At 45.4% G+C, this 20919-nt stretch overlaps 1 protein-coding gene across 1 annotated transcript in view; it reads right to left on the bottom strand.

Moving 5' to 3' along the window:
- Nucleotides 1-20919, bottom strand: part of RHOJ (ras homolog family member J) — a 99478-nt gene that overhangs the window by 33954 nt on the left and 44605 nt on the right. Inside the window, exon 2 of the mRNA XM_006110762.4 lies at nt 2088-2146. Coding sequence (XP_006110824.2) covers nt 2088-2146 — 59 coding nt within the window. The remainder of the gene's footprint in view (nt 1-2087; nt 2147-20919) is intronic.

Raw genomic sequence — 20919 nt, 5'->3', positions numbered from 1 at the left:
TCCAGCTCCCTGGGTGAGAGAGTCACTGCATGGTCAGCTGGGCTCTAGCAGCAAGTTCAGGGCTGCTGCCTGCTGTGTGGGTCTGGAGGCTGGCCTGGGAGGCTGTAGTTTTGAATTTTGGTGCAGTTGTGGGGTCTGCATCTTGAGCCCTGCACCCCTTCACGGTGAGGGGAAATTCTGGGACCGAAGCAGCCTGGTTCCTGCTTGAAGAGGACCCCTGTGAGAAGAGAGCAGCCCCTTTGCAGAGACTGAGTCATCTCTCAACCTGAGGCTCATTCATGGAGTGTGTGAGTGCACCAATTTTTAGTTAGTAAGTCAGGGAATTTGTTTGGGGATTTTATTACCTGCAGCCTATTAAACTGTGGAGGGATTTGCTGCCTTCTCCCATTTGTGAGTCCTTTGGGCTGTACTGGACCTAGTCAGCCCCACTGCTAAACCTCTGCAGAGAAGGATTGTCTGGTCAACAGTCATCAAGGGCCCCAACAAAGTACGCGTACCAACGGGACACTAACTTCACAGTTGCAGGGCACCGGTGACCCTAAAAATAATGTTTTACCCTGTTCTGTTATAATTGTCTCCTGTTTAATATAATTGTGTTTATTATAGTGTATGTGTTTGTGTTATTTTCTGGGAGTCTCCAACTATCTGGTGAATACGTGGGGATTATCCTGGGCTAGAATTTTCCTCCCAAGCTGCCCTGGCAACCCTGCTAGGAAGGAGTGAGGGGGGTGGAGGCACCGCCAAGTACATCAATCAGAAAGAATAAAATTGAGTAGGTGGCGGGATCCAGAAGAACCCAGACCCATCCATCCGAACCTGAAAGGAGATTGGCTCTAAAAGAAGGTAACCAGGTGGAGAGGGGGCGCTACACTATGAAACGCTCCCAGAGGCTTCCCTTATTCCTTTCAGGAGCAGGAGTATCAATTGCCAACGGGGCACCCACTGAGTTTGATTTAACATGTCTTTACTAGACCTGCTAAATTGAACTCTGGAAGATCAGTCGCTGCAGCATGAATCTTCCCTGGAGTGAAGACTAACGGTTGCTTCTGTAAGGATCTTGCAGACTTAACAATTTAAACAGAGAGAGATTCACCAGCAAAAGAATGAGATACTTTAAACAAGCCTCCACATTTTTTCTAGATTAATTAATTTGGTTTGCCGAGACACTCACAGCAATTAGGTGCATGTTAGGTGCAAGTACCTAAATGGGTGTCAAGTACCTAAAAGGGTGTAGGGAGTAGGAAAAAGGAGTAGGGAGAAACATTGTCCTCTTTGGCCTCTGATGATAGGACAAGAAGCAATGGGTTTAAATTGTGGCAAGGGAGGTTTAGGTTGGACATTAGGAAAAACTTCCTAACTGTCAGGGTTGTTAAACAGTAGCATAAATTGTGTAGGGAGGTTGTGGAATCCCCATCACTGGAGATAGTTAAGAGCAGGTTAGATACGCGTCTGTCTGGGATAATCTAGATGGTGCTTCATCCTGCCATGAGGACAGAACACTGGACTTGACTTCTTGAGCTCCCTTTCAGTATTAGTAGTCTGATTCTCAAAAGGATGTTTGGTACGCTATGGAATAGTCTGGCAAGGGAAGTGGTAAAAGCCTCATAAATTACATCATTTAAGTCTAGACCAGGCATAGACATGGGAGACTATAATGCAAGTGACAGCCTTGCACTGGCAGGTATATGTTAAAGTTACCAACAGTGGTTGCCATGTAATGGTTAATAGCTGGTGAGCATTACCGTGCAGATATTTTCTATTTTCTGTACTCAGGATAGTAAATACTGGCTGTGTCTCAGCAGTCACTACATGATAACTGTCACTAAATGCTGACTTATTGAAGGGGGAACTGTCCCTTTGACAGAAATCAGAGATGTAAATGACCTCATAATTTATCCTGGGTTTATTTTTAGTTAGAACAATTCAGCCTGTGGCACATTTTGGGGGTGTTTTTAAATACTGAGCCTGTATAAAATCTGTGTAAGAAAAGGGCAATCAGATCAGCCACAAAATAGCATGAATGCTATTTTTAATATAGAAACAAGTGCAATAAAAATCAGAAAGGGATAGAAGGTAAAATAATGTACCTGCCCTGCTGTATCATACAGTCCCAGCAAGTGTTGCTTGCCTCCAACAGTCACAGTCACTGGAAGAGAGAAACAACAAAGAGGTTGTGAGACGTGAGCCACAGCCAGTAGTTATGATTTTACACTTCTTAATCATGTACCCTGGTGCTAGGCAGATTAGCATGTGCCCTATAATGTACATTCTAAACCAAGTTGACAGAATCATCCCAAATGAAGGTAACCAACGGTCACAACAAAAGCAGATGGTTTTGGCGGAAGTCTTATGTCTTAACAGATAGACAAACAGTAAGCATTGATGCTGTTTGGTTACACAGAGATCTAAAGACATTTGCTAATGTTTATAAGACCACCAGCTGATACTAGCAAGTCATTAGGCATCCAAAGCACAGGAAACCTTCCTCCCCACTGCGTCTGTTTGGGTTATGTCTGGTCTTGGTATTTACTCTGCTTAGGTTTTTTTTCTTCCTTAATTCCAGTGCCATTAAACGATGTATTTGGAAGTGGGTAATCCTCAATATGGATCACTGCAAAAGCATTACTTTTTTGCTCAATCTCTCCTTTTTCAATGTGTTTTTTTTCAGTGCCAATAGAATCATAGTATCATAGGACTGGAAGAGACCTCAGGAGGTCAAGTCCAGCCCCCTGCCCAAAGCAGGACCAATCCCAACTAAATCATCCCAGCCAGGGCTTTGTTAAGCCAAGACTTAAAAACCTCTAGGGATGGAGTTTCCACCACCTCCCTAGGTAACCTATTCCACTACTTCACCGTCCTCCTAGTGAAATAGTTTTTCCTAATATACAACCTAAATCTCCCCCACTGTAACAAGGTGTACAGGGGGCTTCCAAAAGAGGGTTTTCCCCCCGATATTTGGCCCCATGTAGGTGGGCCAAATATCGGAAAATCCTCTTCCAGAAAAAAAAACGGAAGAAGATATGCAAATACGAGCGCAATTTGCATACCTTCTTCAGGAAAAAACCCACAGTGCAGCCGTACCTTAGGACAGTGGTGAAGCATTGGACTGGGTTCCCTAGGGAGGTGATGGAATCTCCATCCCTAGAGGTTTTTAAGTCTCGGCTTGACAAAGTCCTGTGTGGGATGATTTAGTTGGGATTGGTCCTGCTTTGGGCAGGGGGCTGGACTTGATGGCCTCCTGTGGTCTCTTACAGCCCTAGGATTCTATGATTATTACAAATTGTTGTGCTTCACACATACTTTGAACATAGTAGTGCAATCCTGGGGACGGTGGGGGGATGTCAAACATTTTCCAGGATATTCACCAGATTTTATAATAGACGTTTTGGACAATACCCTTTATAATTTGATCTCAGTAATCAACATAGTTTCATCCAAAATATCTTCTGCTCTAATAGAGGTTAGTTATCCAACTAATGTTCTTAAATCATAAAGTTCAAGTGGGGAGAGAGTTCAACTCTCCCCCGCCCCCATTATTCAGGAGGAAAAGATTTTAAGCAGGTGCAGGATAGTCACATCTTAGAGCAGTGTTGTTCAAAATTAAAACAGTCAGGTGAAGGGACTCTCATGCATGTTGGGGAGGACTAACTTTGGTACTTATTTGCTAGTCTTCTAATATTAATGAACACTGGGAAAGATTAATGATTCATGTTGAGAAGATGTATGACTCAGAATTATCATACACACCCTAGCTGATGATTTTACATGATGGATCTTTTTCAGAGGAAAAATACCCACAACATTTCAGAAATTAATCTTGCTGTGGTGGGGAACTATGATGGGCAGTTGACCTCATCCTAGACTGGTAAGCATTAACGAGGCCCATAAAAGGTCAGTTAACCTGATAGGAAACACCTGAGGGGGAATTTGGCTTGATGAGCAACTGATAATGAAGGAGGAAGCCCAGCTGATCAGGAGAGCCCTGGGATTCTAGCCCTGAGGGAAGAGTGTAGCTAGAGAGGTGGAAAAGCAAGAAGCTTGGGGAAATGTAAGTCAACAGTGTAACACTGTTTGGGTTTTTTTGGGTGGGAAGAAGCAAACATTTTGAGATGCATTAGAGGAGTGTTGTAAACAAGACACAAGAAGCAATTCTTCTGCTCTACTCCATACTGATTAGGCTTCAGCTTCAGAATTGTTTCCAGTTTTGGGTGCCGTATTTCAGGAAAGATGTGAAAAAATTGGAGAAGGTCCAGAGAAGAGCCACAAAAATGAGGAAGGGTCTAGAAAATATGACCTATGAGGGAAGATTGAAAGAACTGGGATTGTTTGGTCTGGAAAAGAAAAGTCTGAGAGGAAACATGATGATAACTTTCAAGTATGTAAAAGATAGTTAGAAAGAGGAGGGTGAAAAATTATTTTCCTTAACCTCTGAGGATGGGACAAGGGGCTTATATTGCAGCATGGGTAGGCTAGACATTAGGAAAAATGCCCTGTCAGGGTGGTTAAGCCCTAGAATAAATTGCCTAGGGAGGTTGTGGAATCTCCATCATTGTAGATTTTTAAGAGCAGATTATATACCTACTTGTCAGGGATGGTCTAGATCAGTGGTTCTCAACTCATTTCAGTCCATAGACCATCAGGCCAATCAACAAATTTTCGTGGACCACCTCCAGCACATGTCGCAAAGGAAGAACAACACAGCAACCGCTCAGCACAATGGCGGCAGCTACACTGACGCTCAGCGCCTCAGATGGAAGTTACTGGCAACACAATGCAGTTGTGTCCTAGGTGACACTATGGATGATGCGCCGCGTGCTTGTGAACACGGCGTAAAACAGCCTAACGGCAGCGCCTGCTCATGCCATGTGACTTTGGACAATGTTTCTGTGGACCATCGAAAAAGTCACCATAGACCACCAGTTGAGAACCACAGGTCTAGCTTGTTCTTGGTTTTACCAAGAGTGCAGGGGGCTGGGCTTGATGACCTCTAGAGGTTCCTTCTAGTTTTATGATGCTATGAAATGAGGCACATCAGCTGTAGGTCAGCAACAGCCACTTCATTTGTTGTTGGCTTTTCTTCTACAGAGATAACAGACAGAAAACAGTTGATGCCATCCTATTACCTTTCAAGAAGACAGGTAAGGGGGGGGGGAGAAAGGACAAAATTTTCTATTCAACTACTTATTATAGTGTTGGAATAACAAGCTATGGAACTGTAGCCAAAGTGTAAATGAGCCAGACATCTCTTAGGAATCAGCCATATATTGGCACACGGTACAATTTTCACTAGTGCACTAATTCATTGAAATCAGTGACTCCTGAGAGGCACAGAGTCTTAGACTCCTTTCGAAAATTTCCTCTTTGTTTTGTCTTGAGTACCCAGCATGCTAAGAGTTTTATTCCCTGTGTTTGTCTGTGTTTTACTGTCCACTCCTTGTCCCGTGGCAGGTTGCTCTCTTTCTTAATTCTCCCAAGTATATGCAGTTTTTGCTCCTTTTTGTTGAACAATCTTGGATTCCCCCCCCCCGTCATTTGAGGAAATATGTTTCTTGAACACACTACCACTATGTAACATAGTTCTCTCTCTCTAGTAGATTTAGTTTGTTCATGTGAATGTAAATTAGGATACAGGTAGCTGCTGTACTTTGAATTCTGGCTTTCCCCGTGGATGGTTTTGGTAACCCCCGTTTTTGGGAGTCTGTCGATGACGAGTCAAATAATTGGGAGGTCTTCTGACCCTTACGTAGACTGAGTCTGGAAGAGCTTCTCCTCTGACATCTAGTGAGGAACTGGGGGAGAAGGCTTCAGGAATTGACCTTGTTTGGATTGATATGCCCACTCTGCATGCACAGCATGGTGGAGTTGCTCTGCCCAAGTGATCCCTTTTGGCTGGTGTTGGATTGCTTGCCAGGCACTTTGTGATTGGAGGGGCCGGGGTAATAAAGTATTATATGAATGAAGAGGAGCAGAACTGTGCTTGGCATGTCCTGTGGCAGAGGTTCTCCTTCGCCTGCACAGTGTTCACCAAGCACAGAGCAGAGGGGGCGACAGCCCAGTCAATAAGGTGGGGACAGGAGTTATTACTAATAGTCTGGGGTCTGCATAAGGGTCCTAGGCACCACTGGACCCTCACCTTTCACACTCTGTAAGGCCGCTTTGAACTCTGCGTCTTCCCTGACCATGGACAAGAACTCTGGGTGCGGTGAAGGGAGGGGCACATTAAAGGACCTTTTGTTTGTTTGGACTTTTTTACTGCAGAGTGACAACCTGAGGCAAGGGACAGTGCCCAACATACTGTGGTTGGGTGTATTCGTCATATGCTTCTGAATCCTGTTTGCGGCACTTTCCCAACTCAATGCTGGGTTACTCTCCCCTTTTTATTACAACCTTCTTTTCTACTGACTCAATGCTTATGAGAGGTGCGGTATTGGAAGCTCCAGAGGTGAGGTGTAATTTTCCCAGATTACTGGCTGTGGGTTCGAGCGAGTTGTGTGTTTTATTGTTAAAATGGAACCCCTAGATAGTGAACCCGTCCCTTGTCGCTGCCAACTCTACCTGGCATGAGACATACACTTATAATAGCAACATTGTGATGTTTTGGAACAAGAACTTCCATCGTATCACAGGCATGGTGCTTGTGAAACAGACATCAGAGGTGAATTTTCCATTGAAGCTATCACAGCTCCGGCTAAGAGATGATCAGCATGTCTCTGCAATGTGAGAGATGACTCTGGCTACTTCTACACTACAAGGTTTTTGTGCAAAAACCCGTGGAGCGTCCACACCTCAAATGCGCTTTTGCACAAGTAAATCAACAGTTAAATGGCAGAAGAGAGGGCTTTTGCCAGTGTAGGTAAACCTCCTTTTACGAGGCATTACTCCCTTTTGCGCTACAGCTATTGCACAAGAAGACAAGTTTGGATGCTCCAGAGGGGTTTCTTGCACAAGAAACGCCTATGGGAAAAAGCATAGGTGCTCGGATGGCCATTCTGTGAATGGCCATCAGAGCTTTCTTGCGCAAGAGCATCCATGCAGTGTGGATGCTTTCTTGTGCAAAAGCGCATAGCTTTTGTGATGTGCTTTGAGGTGTGGACGTGCTCTTGCTGAAGAAGTTTTTGTGCAAAAACTCTTGTGCAAAAGGCTTCTTGCACAAGAAGCATGTAGTGTAGATGTAGCCTCTGTGTGCCCCTCTGCAGACAGTGGTCACAGCAGTGATCATAGCATGTAGCATATCCATGAACTTCAGCTACTTTTCCAGGTTCAGAAACCCTGTTTGATGGTTTATATCCTGCTATTCATTTGCTTTTGCCTGTTGCACTTGCACCATATGTTCTTGGACATATCCTCACTGATTTCAGTAAACCAAAACCAGCATGTGTCTTATCAAGTCATGAGATGTGATACAGGCTTATTTGCAGAAGTGTGAACTGTAGCTTTGCAAGTTTTGTTATAACAGTATATAAACGAAGGTTAATTGTCATGCACTAGCTGCTCTGTGCAAACCATGATGATTGAATGTTTGTGTAGCTTTTTGGAGGGTGAACTGGGCAGACAGAGGTGCCCTAGATCACTGGCTCTGTCAATTAAGCATCATGGTCATGTACCTTTCAAGGGCAAACACTAATAGCTCTAGAGGAAAGCATGACCGAACCACATGCACATTCCCTTCTATGAGGATGTCTCTGGTCTCTTTGGTTGCCTCAGATTATGTAATAGTGTGAAAGTTCTCCTCCTATTGCTCTCAGGACAGCAGATACAGTCCAGTTCTCTGGTGTGTGTTATGTAGCTCCACAGGATCTAAAAACATTGGTGAGGAATTCCACATTCCCATCAAAATGGCCTACAGATCCTGTGGGCCTATGCAATTTTTATTTGTCTATATTGTTAAAGCTGCTTCAGAAACATCCGTCCAGTGTTCAAAACCTCCCTCCAGTCCAGCAGCATCCTGATGAGGTTTCCTTCCTTCCTTCTTCTGGTCCATTTCCTCATGGAAAAACCACAGTGGGGTTATCATTCTCACTGCTACCCATACATATGGAACTTAACTAAACTCTCAAAAGAGACACCAGCTGCACATTACCAGCAACTTCCTTCTTCACTGGGAGAGCAGAGAGGTAGATGGCTGATGCCATCCCATAACTCTTTTTTGCAACCTGCCTTAGGCTATTGTACCTGAAGCCACATGGAATTCTCATACATGACACGAAAGTAGGATCCAATGGATGGAATTCAATACTCTGCTTGTAAGTGGAAAAGAAAGGAGGGGAACTCTCAGTAAACTTTTCACTGCTTTGGAGAACCAAAGGCACTCTTAAAGGTCCCAGCTAAATTACTAGCCAATTAATACACAGAAACGTAGGCATTGCCTGGTGTGATACCAGATAGCAGCAGCGGCCTATCTCGTCCAATGTGCTGTTTCTCTCTTTGGCTTTGATGATGACAAAATATTCTGAATTAAATGCAAAAACACCTCTCCAAAAGAGTCCAGTACCAGCTGCTTCAGAAAAGATGCAAGATATGCAGGAGGTGGTTATAGGATAACCTGCCCATAGGGAAAATTTCTACCTAACTCTTCCCCATTAGAGTGCGATAGATTGGTATAGAAATAAACAGTATCACAAGCTTATATAAACAGTGAAGTAAGGTAACGTCCAGAAGAGAAATGGAAGGGCAGCATGTGATAACCCTTAGCAGACATAGGATGCAGAATCTGGATTTGTGAAATGCTTAGAATAGCACTGATTGTCTAGACTCGCGACATTGTTTTCCTGTGCAAGATGCCATGTGTGTCCCTTAAAGGTGCCTTGTCACTTTCAGGGGAGCTTGGTTACATGGATCCCACTCTGACAGAACAGTTATTTTCAACACTTGACGTCAGCTTGTGTTCAGTTTCACAATGTAGCTCCAAGTACTTTGTTTTTGCTTTAGCAGGTGTTTGGTGGTGACTAGCCAAACGAAATCCTTACCTGAAACAACAAATGAAGCTGCATCCCTATGTTAGCTGCAAATCAAAGGGAGGGGCTGTTTGTCAGTACTGACCAGGAAAGGAAAATATGGTTAGCAATGGGCAGGGGCTCTCATTCTTCCGTGAGCTCTTCCAAGTGCTTTAACCAGTGAGCAGTGAGTTCTGCTGCCACATTGAAAGGAGGGTGGAGATGATTTCCATAGAAGAGTTCCCCCCCCCCCCACCCTTTGGCTATTGTTAACTGTTTCTGCTGGGCATGACTTGTGAGCCAAACATACATCTGAGGAGCAAATGCTTTTGCCTTTGGATTGCACCAAGCAGCAGGGGATTTCACAATATCTCAGTGGGGAGGGCACCCCTGCAGCCCCTAAATCGGGTGGGGAAACTTTTTTTGGGTGGGGGCCCGCTGACCCATAGAACAATCAGTCGGGGGCCACACAAATGAGAAGCAAAGTGAAAAGCCCCGAAGAAGGAAAAAGACACTCCTTATATTCCCCTTGCACACCAGAGCCTGGGGGCCCTAGACTAGTAGATTTTCTATACTCCAGCCCTGTAGGTGGGTAGCAGGGGAGCTGGAGTGCCAGTGTGGGCTCCCCAATGCAGGGGAATCCCTGAGCCTGGGGGGCCAGATCCAGGCAAGTTGGGGGCTGCATCCGGCCCCCTGGGCCCAAGGCTCCCCACCCCTGCCCTAAATGGTAGCAGTTTTCACTCCATTTCCAAGTGCACTTAGACACCCCAGAGTGTCATGAATCTACTGAACTCTGTGTGCTCGACAGGGAGAAAGGATCCGAACCAGTGCAACTGATATGTTTGCCGCATGTCATTGTTTCCCGCCTTGGGTATGAGAAAGCGTTTTGAATTAAACGGGAAAATATCACTCCTTTCGCATGCACAACCTGCCCTCCACCCTTGGTCCATAGGCTTCCTCACAGACTTAAAGGAGGTTTTTTTTTTTTGTGGGAGCCTCTTGTTAAAATATTGGCAGCACAACCCTCTTTAAAACCCTTTCTCCTTCTTCCTCATGCATGAAGGCGCTCAGTGGTTGAAACACAACGAAATGTATTATTTTCAAACTGTGCTGAAATGCCTAAAATACTCAGTAGGGCCTCAAATTCAAGAGACAAAGAAGTAAAGGACAGTACTGCACTTTTACAGCACCTACTGCTTTTAAAGTGCTTTGCACATTTTAGGGACTCACACCTCACAATGTATCTCTTTGGGTGTGTCTAGACTACCTAGTTTTGTCGACAAAAGTGGACTTTTGTCAACAAAACAATACCAGCGTCTACACTACCGCGGAGTTCGGTCGACATAACGTCGACAGAACTCCGCGGTTTTGTCGACGCTGGTATACCTTATTTTACGAGGCAAAACACCTTCTGTCGACAGACTTCTGTCGACAGACGGTGTTATTGCCTGTAACGTTGCGTCCAGACTACGAAGTTCTGTCGACAAAGCGGCTTGCTTTGTCGACAGAACTCCATGTGTCTGGACGCAAATTGTCGACGGAAGTTTTGTCGACAGTATCTGTCGACAAAACTTCCGTTGACAAAACGCGGTAGTCTAGACGTACCCTCTAGCATGGAAATGGCAGCGTGATGACAGCCTTCCCATGGCGCTACTGTTACATGTTTCTTGGACTTGTGCGATTAGCACTATCCTACTGACATAACTAATGTCATTGACTAGTCACCGAACGATGAACACTCGTCCTCCTGGTTCGTTCAACGCTATAAATGACCCGTGATACAGCGTTGAACACGACATTCAAAAGAAGACACATGGAAACATTATTATCTTGAGTGTGTCGATGGGGTCGCAGGCACAGAGAGGCAAGTGTTAGCACTTCTGAAATGGCCTTTAACTTGGGGTGATTTGGGCTCTGCCTACGCCATGATCTGGAAGTGTAATTTCCAGTGTGAGATGAGGTACCCATGCTAGCTCTGATTAAGCGACAGTGCTAAAAGTAGAGTGTGGCAACAGAAGAGCAAATGGCTGCAGGGCTGACTGGTGAGTGTCTCCAATGGGTATCTAGGGAGGTGACTAGAGCCCCTCCACCACTCACGCTGCTGTGGTTACACTACGGGGCCAGCGTTTGACAACCCCCTCAGTTTGGGCCGTCCAGTTTTGCAGGACATTCTTTCCCCGTTGCTGATTGGCTGCTTGTTCCAACTCCCTCCTCCCTCAGATTTAACTAAAAAGCACCAACCCAGGCACAACAATGAGTGTACTGAGGAATGCAGGTCTGTATTGTTTTTAGTAGGTGGGGAATTCAGACTGAGTTAATGAGGAAATACAGCCACCTCCACTTGCATTACAGCCAGGTTAGAAAAGCAGGCCTACATCAAATGACAGCTCTGTCATCCAATTCCCAAATAAAATGAATTCATCTACAGTGCGACACCCTAAGAGTATCTGTGCCTTGCACAGGGCAAGTCTTAGGTCTATACATTGTTCTCAGTTCCCTGCAGCTAGGTACATGCTATGCAGACAAGGCTAGTAAAAGAGAGGTATCAGTCCGCTAACCATTTTTATCCAAGGAGCTTATAAGCAATTCTATAAATCTTTGAAAGTGCCTGGAGAACACTGAACTTGGTGTTGGCCAACTTACACGACAAAGAACACACAGGCAGTGGAGATGGATTAGAAAGAGAAAGCAGCATAAATCTAGCCCAGAAATAGATGAAAGGGAATGGAAATTCCCAAAGCCTTCAGCACAAATGCAACACTAAAAATATGAGCCTGCTCCTTCCTTGTCTGGGATGCTGGTTATTTATAGACAGCATGAAATAAGATGATTTATAAGAATCATTGACCTCGTTTTTTGTAAATTCAGCACCAGAGGATTTCCCTTACACCCCAGTGAATTACAATATTGCTGCACTAAGGAATTATTGAGCAAAGTAACTTTGCCTGATGGAAGAGTGTTATATAGCCTGGTTCTGTTTTTACAGTAGAACTATACCCAGTTCCCTCTGTAATCCTTCCCTCGGGTGTTTCAGGGTTTAAATGTTATACAAAGGTATTGTAAAGAGTGAAATGCTAATGCTATTACAAGGTTTGGGGAATTAAGGAACAATTATATCTCAGGGCATGTGTACTCAGAGACTTAGTGCACAGCAAGCTGGGGTGTCAATCTAAGACGCTCTAGCTGGCCACACACTGAGTGGCCACCGTGTGCTTTGCGAACTGCTGTTTCGAACAGCAGCACATCAGGAGTGTTTTAGTAGAGAATCTTGTAGTACAGAGGTTGCTGTAGAGGCAGTGTAGGCACATGAAGTAGAGGTGTTTGCAGATTGGCACTGGCGTCCTCATTTCAGTGGCATTTATCATCTGTGATGGAAAGTAATAGTGGTAAAATGAGAGCAGATGGGGGCAAAGGAATGAGTGTAGCAGTAACTAGAATGAACACCTGCAAAATCTGGGCAGGAGAGATGCCAGGACTAACTCTAAACAGTGATGATGTAGCACCTTCACCTAGATGGAGTGAAAGTGCCCTGTGAGACATCAAATGGTTCATGTTGAAGAAATGGGCTGGGATGGGAGAGAGGGAAGTTTGCCTGAGATTGTATCATGAGCCTATGCAAAAGTGAAATTAACAGTATATGGCTTAATAATTATATTTATAATGCTTCTGTAAGCGGGGGAATGGTCCCGCTATTGTGGGGAACTTTCCTGGCTTCTATACACCCCGGTGAAATGGACCAGCAAAAGGATCTGAGTCCCCGCTCCCACTTCCTTTACCCCACGGCCTCCCTGATCCTGAGGGCTCCCCCTCCCCTCTCCTGAGTAGCAGAGCCCTTGAAACCCCAACAAGGCTGGGCCCAGGTTTCCTGGGGCTTAATCCCCGACCTTGTAGTCACTAGGGGCGGGAGTTAGGGTGTCCCCACTCCGAGGTGCTCTCTTTACACTGCAGGCCTTCTTGGCCCAGTGATCACTGCATAAGGTTCAAAGCAAATACAATTTATTAAACATCAACTGATTAAAGAGAATAGAATAAGAAACAATGAGAATGGTTAAATGAGAACACACAGCCCTGCTCTGTAGCACAGGGACATCAAAACAGCAGCCTGCAGAGTGTAAGGACAGTTCACAGTCTCTTCCTTAGAGGCCCCTTAGAGGCCTTGGATGTGCTGCAGGGGGGGCTGCAGGCTGGACATGCTTGCTCTGGCAGTGACCACACAGCCTCAAGCTCTAAGTGGCCAGACCCCTCTTCCAGTCCAGAGTCTCTCCCCACACTTTGCAGTTCCCAGCTGCTCACCACATCCAGCTGCAGGCTGTGCTGCTTGGCCAGTTCCAGCTCCTTGTGTTGCTTCTCTGTCCCTTTTGGCTCTCTGAGCACTGCCAGTCTGCTGCTCAACACAGGGACTGCGCTCCTTGAGCTGTGTGTGTCAGGCTCAGCTGCTGCAAAAACTGCCCCTCAGCACACAGCTTGCACTCCTTGGGCTGTCTCTCAGCTCCCTGTTCCTTTTGCAGGACTTCTTCTGCACACAGCTTGCACTCCTTGGGCTGTGTCTCAGCTCTCTGTTTGCTCAGAGAGAGCCAGAACAATCCCAGCTCACAGGGAGGATGGGGCCTGGCCTCTCCCCTTCCTCACTGGCCTTTCCAACCTGTCAATCAGGCTGAGCTGGAGTGTTGGCTGCTTTCCATTGTCTCTGGGGTCTGTCAGTCTCATGAACCCTTCCCCTTCTGAAACTGGGAGCTGGCAAACCAAAAAACTCCCACAGAGTTTTAGTAAGGGGTAACAGTCCCCTTACACTTCCATCACCATAGCATACTAACTAGACAGAACAATTGTTCTATCTAAGATCACTATCAAAAGAAGGGGAACAATCAGTTAATTAAAGAAACAATAGCTGATGCTCTCAATAGTCTTAATATTTTCAGCTGATCATACAGCTGACTTGGCCTGCAAAAGAGCAGACACTATGTCTTTTTCAACTTTATTTAACACAGATAAGATCAGCTGCAGTTATTTAAATCGACTCTTTGCTGTAACAAAATTCCCCTAATGTTACAATGGCATGCTAGGCTCCATAAGTAGGGCAAATGATGTGGGTTCCATAGCATGAGGCAGAGGCGATGCGGGTAGTCTGAAGTGCAGTGGTGTGAGCTCCCAGAAGGTGGGTACGGTGGACTGTTTTTGAGGCAGTCCAGGCAAGAACACAAGGGGATGAGGAGGGAGCCTCACTTAGCCCTGCTCTGCTCTCAGCCCAGTTCTGACTCCAATTGCAGCTCTGCTTCGCCCCCTGCTTCTCCCCAGCTCATATCTGCCTCTAATCCCAGCTCCTTCCCATCCCCAGTTGTGCCCCCCAGCTACGTCGTTAGCCTGAGCGCCTCTGCGGAGGTAATGGAGGGGGGCGGGGCATGGAGAGATTCCATTATTGGCAAGCAGGGGCGTGTCAGGAAAAGTGTGAGCACTACAGCTGTAGAGCATTGTTCCCTCTTGGGCTTGTCTTCTGTATGTACAGGAAGCTTTGGGGAAGAAGGGGAGGAGCTGGGCAGGACTTCTGTAGCAGAGGGTATCCAGTTTAACTGTGTAAACAACCAGGGTCAGAGAAAGCTCGCTAGCTGAAAAGACTCTGCGATTCTGAGGAGTAGTCGTGTACCACAGGAAAAGGCTGGTGGACACCTCTGAGGAAGTCGCCCCAAGTCCAAAGAACTTTCCAGAACGGTGGGGTAAGGAAAGGCTTATAGGTGTGTTCATTATTTTGCAGCAATCTATGTAGTTCTCATGCTGCGAAGCATTGCTAGTGATGCATCAGCATTTTTGTGCAAAGTCCGTCTGTCTGGCATTAATCATCGTGTGTCCCCCAAAGAGGCAAACAGCGAACCAGAAGGCCTGCACCTGTGGTGGGATTCTGGGGGATGTGGAAGGAGTTGTTGGGGATATCGCATGCGTGTCAGGTACTAGGAGGCAACAGGATCAGTGGGGATCCCCCTTCCCAAGAAGGGTGCAAGACATGAGGGCTACCCCAGGAGTGTGTGCCTAGAGGCCCAAAGCCAGGAACCCTGTCTAAAGCAGTGAGGGGCACCCAAAGCTAGTGAGCAGGTCTCATGAGTGGCCCTTCTTCATCTCAGTGAACATAAGAACATAAGAATGGCCATACTGGGTCAGACCAAAGGTCCATCTAGCCCAGTATCCTGTCTGCCAACAGTGGCCAATGCCATGTGCCCCAGAGGGAGTGAATCGAACAGGCGATCTCTTTCTTGCCATCCATCTCCACCCTCTGACAAACAGAAGCTGGGGACACCATTCCTTACCCATACTGGCTAATAGCCATTTATGGACTTAACCTCCATGAATTTATCTAGTTCTCTTTTAAACCCTGTTATAGTCCTAGCCTTCACAACCTCCTCAGGCAAGGAGTTCCACAGGTTGACTATGCACCGTGTGAAGAAGAACGTCCTTTTATTTGTTTTAAACCTGCTGCCCATTAATTTCATTTGGTGGCCCTAGTTCTTATATTATGGGAATAAGTAAATAACTTTTCCTTATTCACTTTCTCTACACCACTCATGATTTCATAGACCTCTATCATATCCCCCCTTAGTGGGTGGCAAGATTGAAACTGGGCCTGTGCACTATGACTCCAAGAAGATTATCTACATTGCACTTGATTCTCCTCCTTTATCATGCTTTTTTTCAGAACAAAGTGATCCATGATTAGGGGCCAATTAAATTGCTGACAAAAGTAACATCAAGACGCAGAGGGAGTGCACGGCACTTACAATGGTGTGTGCAAGCAGCATGCACCTCACACGTGCCCTTGCTTTAAATGGGTCACTTCTCATTCTACCAGGGGCTGCTTGACCCTCCTCTCCACTGCAGGCCCTGCCCCCACTCTACCCCTTCCCTCAAACCCGGACCTGATCTCGTCTCTGCCTCCTGCACTGAGCACGCTCTGTTCCTTCTCCTCCCCCTCCTAGCATGTCTGGAATGCTGTGAATCAGCTGATTCCTGCCCCATCCCTGCTCCTCCCCCGCCCTCCCAGAGCTTGAACACGGTGAATCAGCTGAGTCACAGCATTGGGGAAGTTCTGGGAGGGAGAGGGAGGAGTAGGCAAGTGCAGGGCTCCCAGCACATGAGAGGCACAGGGTGAGGGGCCAGAGGAGGTGTTTGGAGGCAGAATGTATAACTTCCATGGGCTGCATGCAGCCTGTGGACCGCAGATTGCCCACCATTGCCCTAAAGTTTGCCCAGTCCCAGCACCTGGAATTCAGAGCCTTTGCAGCAGTCTAGCGAGTGCCCAACAGGAGAGCTCACCCAGATCTGTGACGGGACTGTATAGGCGTTGCTGGAGAGGCACAAGTGATCTGCAGGAAACATACTTTTGACCCAATAGGTGCCACTGGGAGTTGTCAATAATTATTAATGGATGTCCACAAACACAGGAGGCTTGCAGAGTACAGTGCTGCAAATCCAGGAAACATTTTAATTCCAAGCAGCTGCTGTAAGCTTATACACGTGCGGGTTGAGCCGATTGAATTCTTAGGGAAGGTTGATGGCTCAGCAGATCGGTAATGATCTCGGGGTCTTTCACTGCTATGTCTGGGGAGAATTGACTACGGCTAGGAGTGAATAAATGTCCTCACTCCGAGGGCTAGTGGTCAGCATGAAGGTAGTTGATGATCTCAGCCTAGATCAGGGTTTCTCAACCTTTTTTTTTATAAAGTACCCCTTAAAAAAACAATTCTAAGTACCTACAGTTTTCAGACACACAATTTTTTTCTACAATCCAACGAATTCGTTTAAACAACTTAATCGTAGCCGGGCAGGCGATGAAATTTTGGGGTGTAAAAAGTACAAAAATAATAAAGCACTGTAAAACTTAAAACAAAAATTCAGTTTTCTTCAAATTTCAGTTGTTGACGTACCCCCCCAGACTTCTCTCGAGTACCCCAGGGGTACTCAAACCCCTAGTTGAGAAACACTGGTCTAGATCACAATGTCCTATCCACCTCCAAGATGCCATTAGCATTCTGGCATTAGCTGGCACACTTTCAGTAAAGGAGCTTTAAATTCAGATCTTCTGGAGTCTCACTTAGTGCAAATGACTTATCTTCTTGGAGAGATGCTGGGGGCAGATAAAGGACATCAGTCTGCTGGGCCATCAATCCACCCCTCCTATGATTACTGTATACACTTAAACAAAGAAAAATTGGATTCTCTTTTTTGCCAAGGTACAAAGGAAACAGACACCGGAGATAGATAGGAAAGGCTGAGGAAGATAAATCTAGCACTGAAGTGCATGGGAAGGGACAGAAATTCATGCTTTCCATAACAGAGTGCTATCAGGGGAAATATGATTAAGGTTCAAAGAATGTAAAACAGCACTAGAGATTCCCAAAACACCAATTATGAAGACTTTGTTTTAATTGTACAAATATTCCATTTATCTTATTCATCATATTTACCTTATGATAAGTTTTACCATTTCACATTTGGGCCAAGTGCATTAGTGAAAGCAGGTCCATGTAGCAACATCTTGGCATGCTCATCAAACATCATTGAGTGCACCTGCTCCAGGAATCTGAGGCCAAGCTTGGTTCTCTGCTGCACAGCACTGGTGTAAATCTGGAGTAAATCCAACATCTACAATGGCAGCCTCCAGAGGAGTTACGCCAAGTTTACAACAGTGCAGCTGAAAGCAGAATCTGACTCTCTGTTCCCTATGCTGCCAAGGCAGAAACACACTGGGCACACTGAATTGAATCGATGTACATCTGAGCCTTTTATGCATGGCATATGAGAGACGTAGGGACAGGGCGAAGGATAAATAAGTCTGAATAAATTCTGTTCCAAACCCTACATGTTCAGGTCTCTTAAGTATCACGTTGACACTGACATTAGTGCATAGGTAAGAGATGAAGCCTGACGCTGCTGCTATAGAGCACAGTGAAAATATTCTCATGCTGTGTTCCCTGGGGATGATTTAGTTTCAGGTGCCAGCTTTTAGCCGCTATTTATCATACTGCTTATGATGATTTGCCAAACATGGTGTCTAGCAGTCGTTTGCCCAGCGCTATAAAAACATTTTTCACAGGCCAGGGAGGAATGGGGCAGCAACAAACCTTATTAGGGAAAGACCTTTGGCGGTCCAGTGCAGATCTAAAAGGAGGTGGGAGTGGAGATATGGCAGCCGGAGTGACAATGTTGGGGGGCCTTGAGCTCACGGGGCTCCACCCTCCAAGCACCATGATGGGGGGATGGGAGGGTGTGTCCAGGCTCTACTGGGATGTGTAGTGACTGGGCATTGAAAGCCTGAGTTGAAAGGAGGGCATGTTGTCCTTCAAGACAAAATACTTAAGGGTCACTGCTAAGTGCCTGCTTCATTTAGTAGGCTGGTTACTTTCACAGGCAGGCCTGTCCATTTCCAGGCTGTCTCATCGTGGCTGTGAGAACTACAATGAGGCCTTTGCTCCTGAATGATGCAGTGTCATGACTGGAGGAAGTCCAGGGAGTGGGGTTGCCAGCTGCCCAGTTTTTGACTAGAAAGTCCAGTTGAAAAGGAGACTTGGCAGTATGTGGTCAGATCTACTGACTGGACACACAAAGTCTGGTTACTGCTGGCGAGGGTGAAAGGCAGGCACTGGGTTATCACCTGCAGTCTCTAATCAGTCTTTTTCCTGTGTCAGGCAGCTGCAGCCACCAGTCCCTGCAAAGCAGAGAAATTCTTGATTGAGGTGGGGTGGGGAAGCAATGAATACTGGGGGATGGGGACAGTGGAATGCATAGGGGCAGAGCCTTGGGGGAAGAAGCAGGGCAGGGCCAGAGTCTCTGGGGGAAGAGGCAGGGAATCTTGGGGAAAAGGGGGCGAGGAGGCAGGGCAGAGAAGGTCCCTGTAGTCTTGCTGGAGTGTCCAGTTTTTTAATATTTCTAAGTTGGCAAATCTACCAGGGAGTGGACACACACGCACAGTAGAAGGCAGATTGGGCACAGGGTGGATTTGTAACATGTTCACCTGTGGGTTGCATACTTCTTCTCACCAAAGCAAGCTCATCCTCAGAAATGGCTTGCAGTTTGGTAAGGACAAATGCCACGTACTGCACTTAGGAAGGAAGAGTTAGTTGCACAAATATAAAATGGGAAATGATTACCTAGGAAGGAGAACTACAGACGTGGATCTGAGGGTTATAGTAGATTACAAACTCTACGTGGGTCAACAGTGTAATAGTGTTGCAAAAAAAAGCAAACACGATGCTGGGATATTTTTGCAGCAATATTGCAAGCAAGACACAAGAAGTAAATTTTCCACTCTTCTCAGCACGGATAAGGCCTAAACTAGAGTACCATTCTGGGCACCACAATTTGGTGAGGTTGTGAACAAACTGGAAAAAGTTCAGAGAAGAGCAACAGAAATTAATAAAAATCAAGAAAATACAAAACACTGAAAAAACTGGGTTTGTTTAGGCAAGAAAAGAAAAGACCACAGAGAGGGGCATGTAATAATAATCTTCAAGTGTATATAAGATTATTTTAAAGAGGAGGGAGATAAGGAGAACAACTTATCTACTGAGGTTAGGGCAAGAAGTAATGGGCTTAAATTGCAGTAAGAGGAATTTAGATCAGACATTAGGAGAAACTTGCTAACTTTAAGGTCTGTGAACCTCCCTAAATAATTTGCTTCAGTGCTTGTGGAATCTCCCATTGGAGATTTTAAAGAACAGGGTGCACCAGCACCTGTCAGTGATGGTCTTTGGAAACCTAAAGTTAGGATGAATTTTGAAAATATTTTCTCCTTAGAGAATTGTGAGGTTGTTAAATGTTCTGAATGCACATTCTCCTGCCTGCTGAATTCAAATCCTAGCCCTGTCTACACTAGCGAATTATTTTGAAATAACTCCCTTTATTTCAAAATAACAAGCGGAGTGTCCACACTACCAAGCCCGTTATTTTGAAATAAGGGGCTTGTTATTTTGAAAGAATAACTCCTCCTTTCCATGAGGAATAACTCTTATTTTGAAATAGTTATTTCAAAGTAGTGGCAGTGTGGACACTCCACTGCTGCTATTTTGAAATACCTACTCCACAGAATCATTCAAAGTAATTAGTCCCCAGTGTTTCCTGGGGAATCTAAGTCGAGATCATACATCCACATTAAGGGAGCCTGCCTTGGACTAATTTTGAGGCTTCTCTGCAGTGTGGACATGCTATTTTGAAATAGTTATTGTGGGAGTTATTATTTCAAAATAAGTTAATTTGAAATAATTTCCTAGTGTAGACATGCCCCTAATCTTCCACTTTCCTCTTCAGTTTTACAGCGCCCACGAACAATGAAGTAGTTGTAATGCAACAAAAAGCAAATGATCTGGATGGGTGGGAGGCGACTGTGAGTTCTTCATGTGAATTTTGGGCAGACGTTAGCCCTAACTCATGTGTATGTGACAGAGACAGATGGTGGGTAAAAGGGAAAACCTATGAGTATGGTGTAATTGTCCTCTGTGAGACTGAGTATGAGATTGCCACAATGAACTAAGAGGCCTCTTCTTTACTCACCAGTTCAAGACATTTTAGATTGATTTTTTTGACTAACCATTTCATCAGGGACTTGATATTGAAAAAGGCTGAGTACACAGGCCTCCAGCCAACAAAGAACTTCAGCACATGCATAAAGCATGTGCTAAAGTGCTTTGTTGAATCAAGGCCAGAGTAGTTGGCACTTTGCAGGCTTGAACTCTAAATGCTGAAACTAGGTCTGGCTGGGAATTTTCTGTTGGAAAATCATTCCAGCTAAAAATGAAATTTCTGTAAAATTAAAAATTTCTGTGGAAAAAGTTTGATTTTGATGGCAATTACTAATTATGAGTAATTTTAACATTAAACTGCATTTCCTTATTGTGCACTGATTGTTTAGGGAAATTGTAGTTGTGGGCCGTATTCTCTCCAATGGGCTGGGCTCCTTGGTGGACTGTATCTCCCATAATGCAATGCAAGGATTCCCCCTGACTAC

This window comes from Pelodiscus sinensis, chromosome 4, assembly GCF_049634645.1.
Source record: "Pelodiscus sinensis isolate JC-2024 chromosome 4, ASM4963464v1, whole genome shotgun sequence".
Classification (NCBI taxonomy): domain Eukaryota; kingdom Metazoa; phylum Chordata; order Testudines; family Trionychidae; genus Pelodiscus; species Pelodiscus sinensis.
The sequence above is the reverse complement of the archived record's forward strand: the minus strand, read 5'-3'. Positions and strand labels throughout refer to the sequence as shown.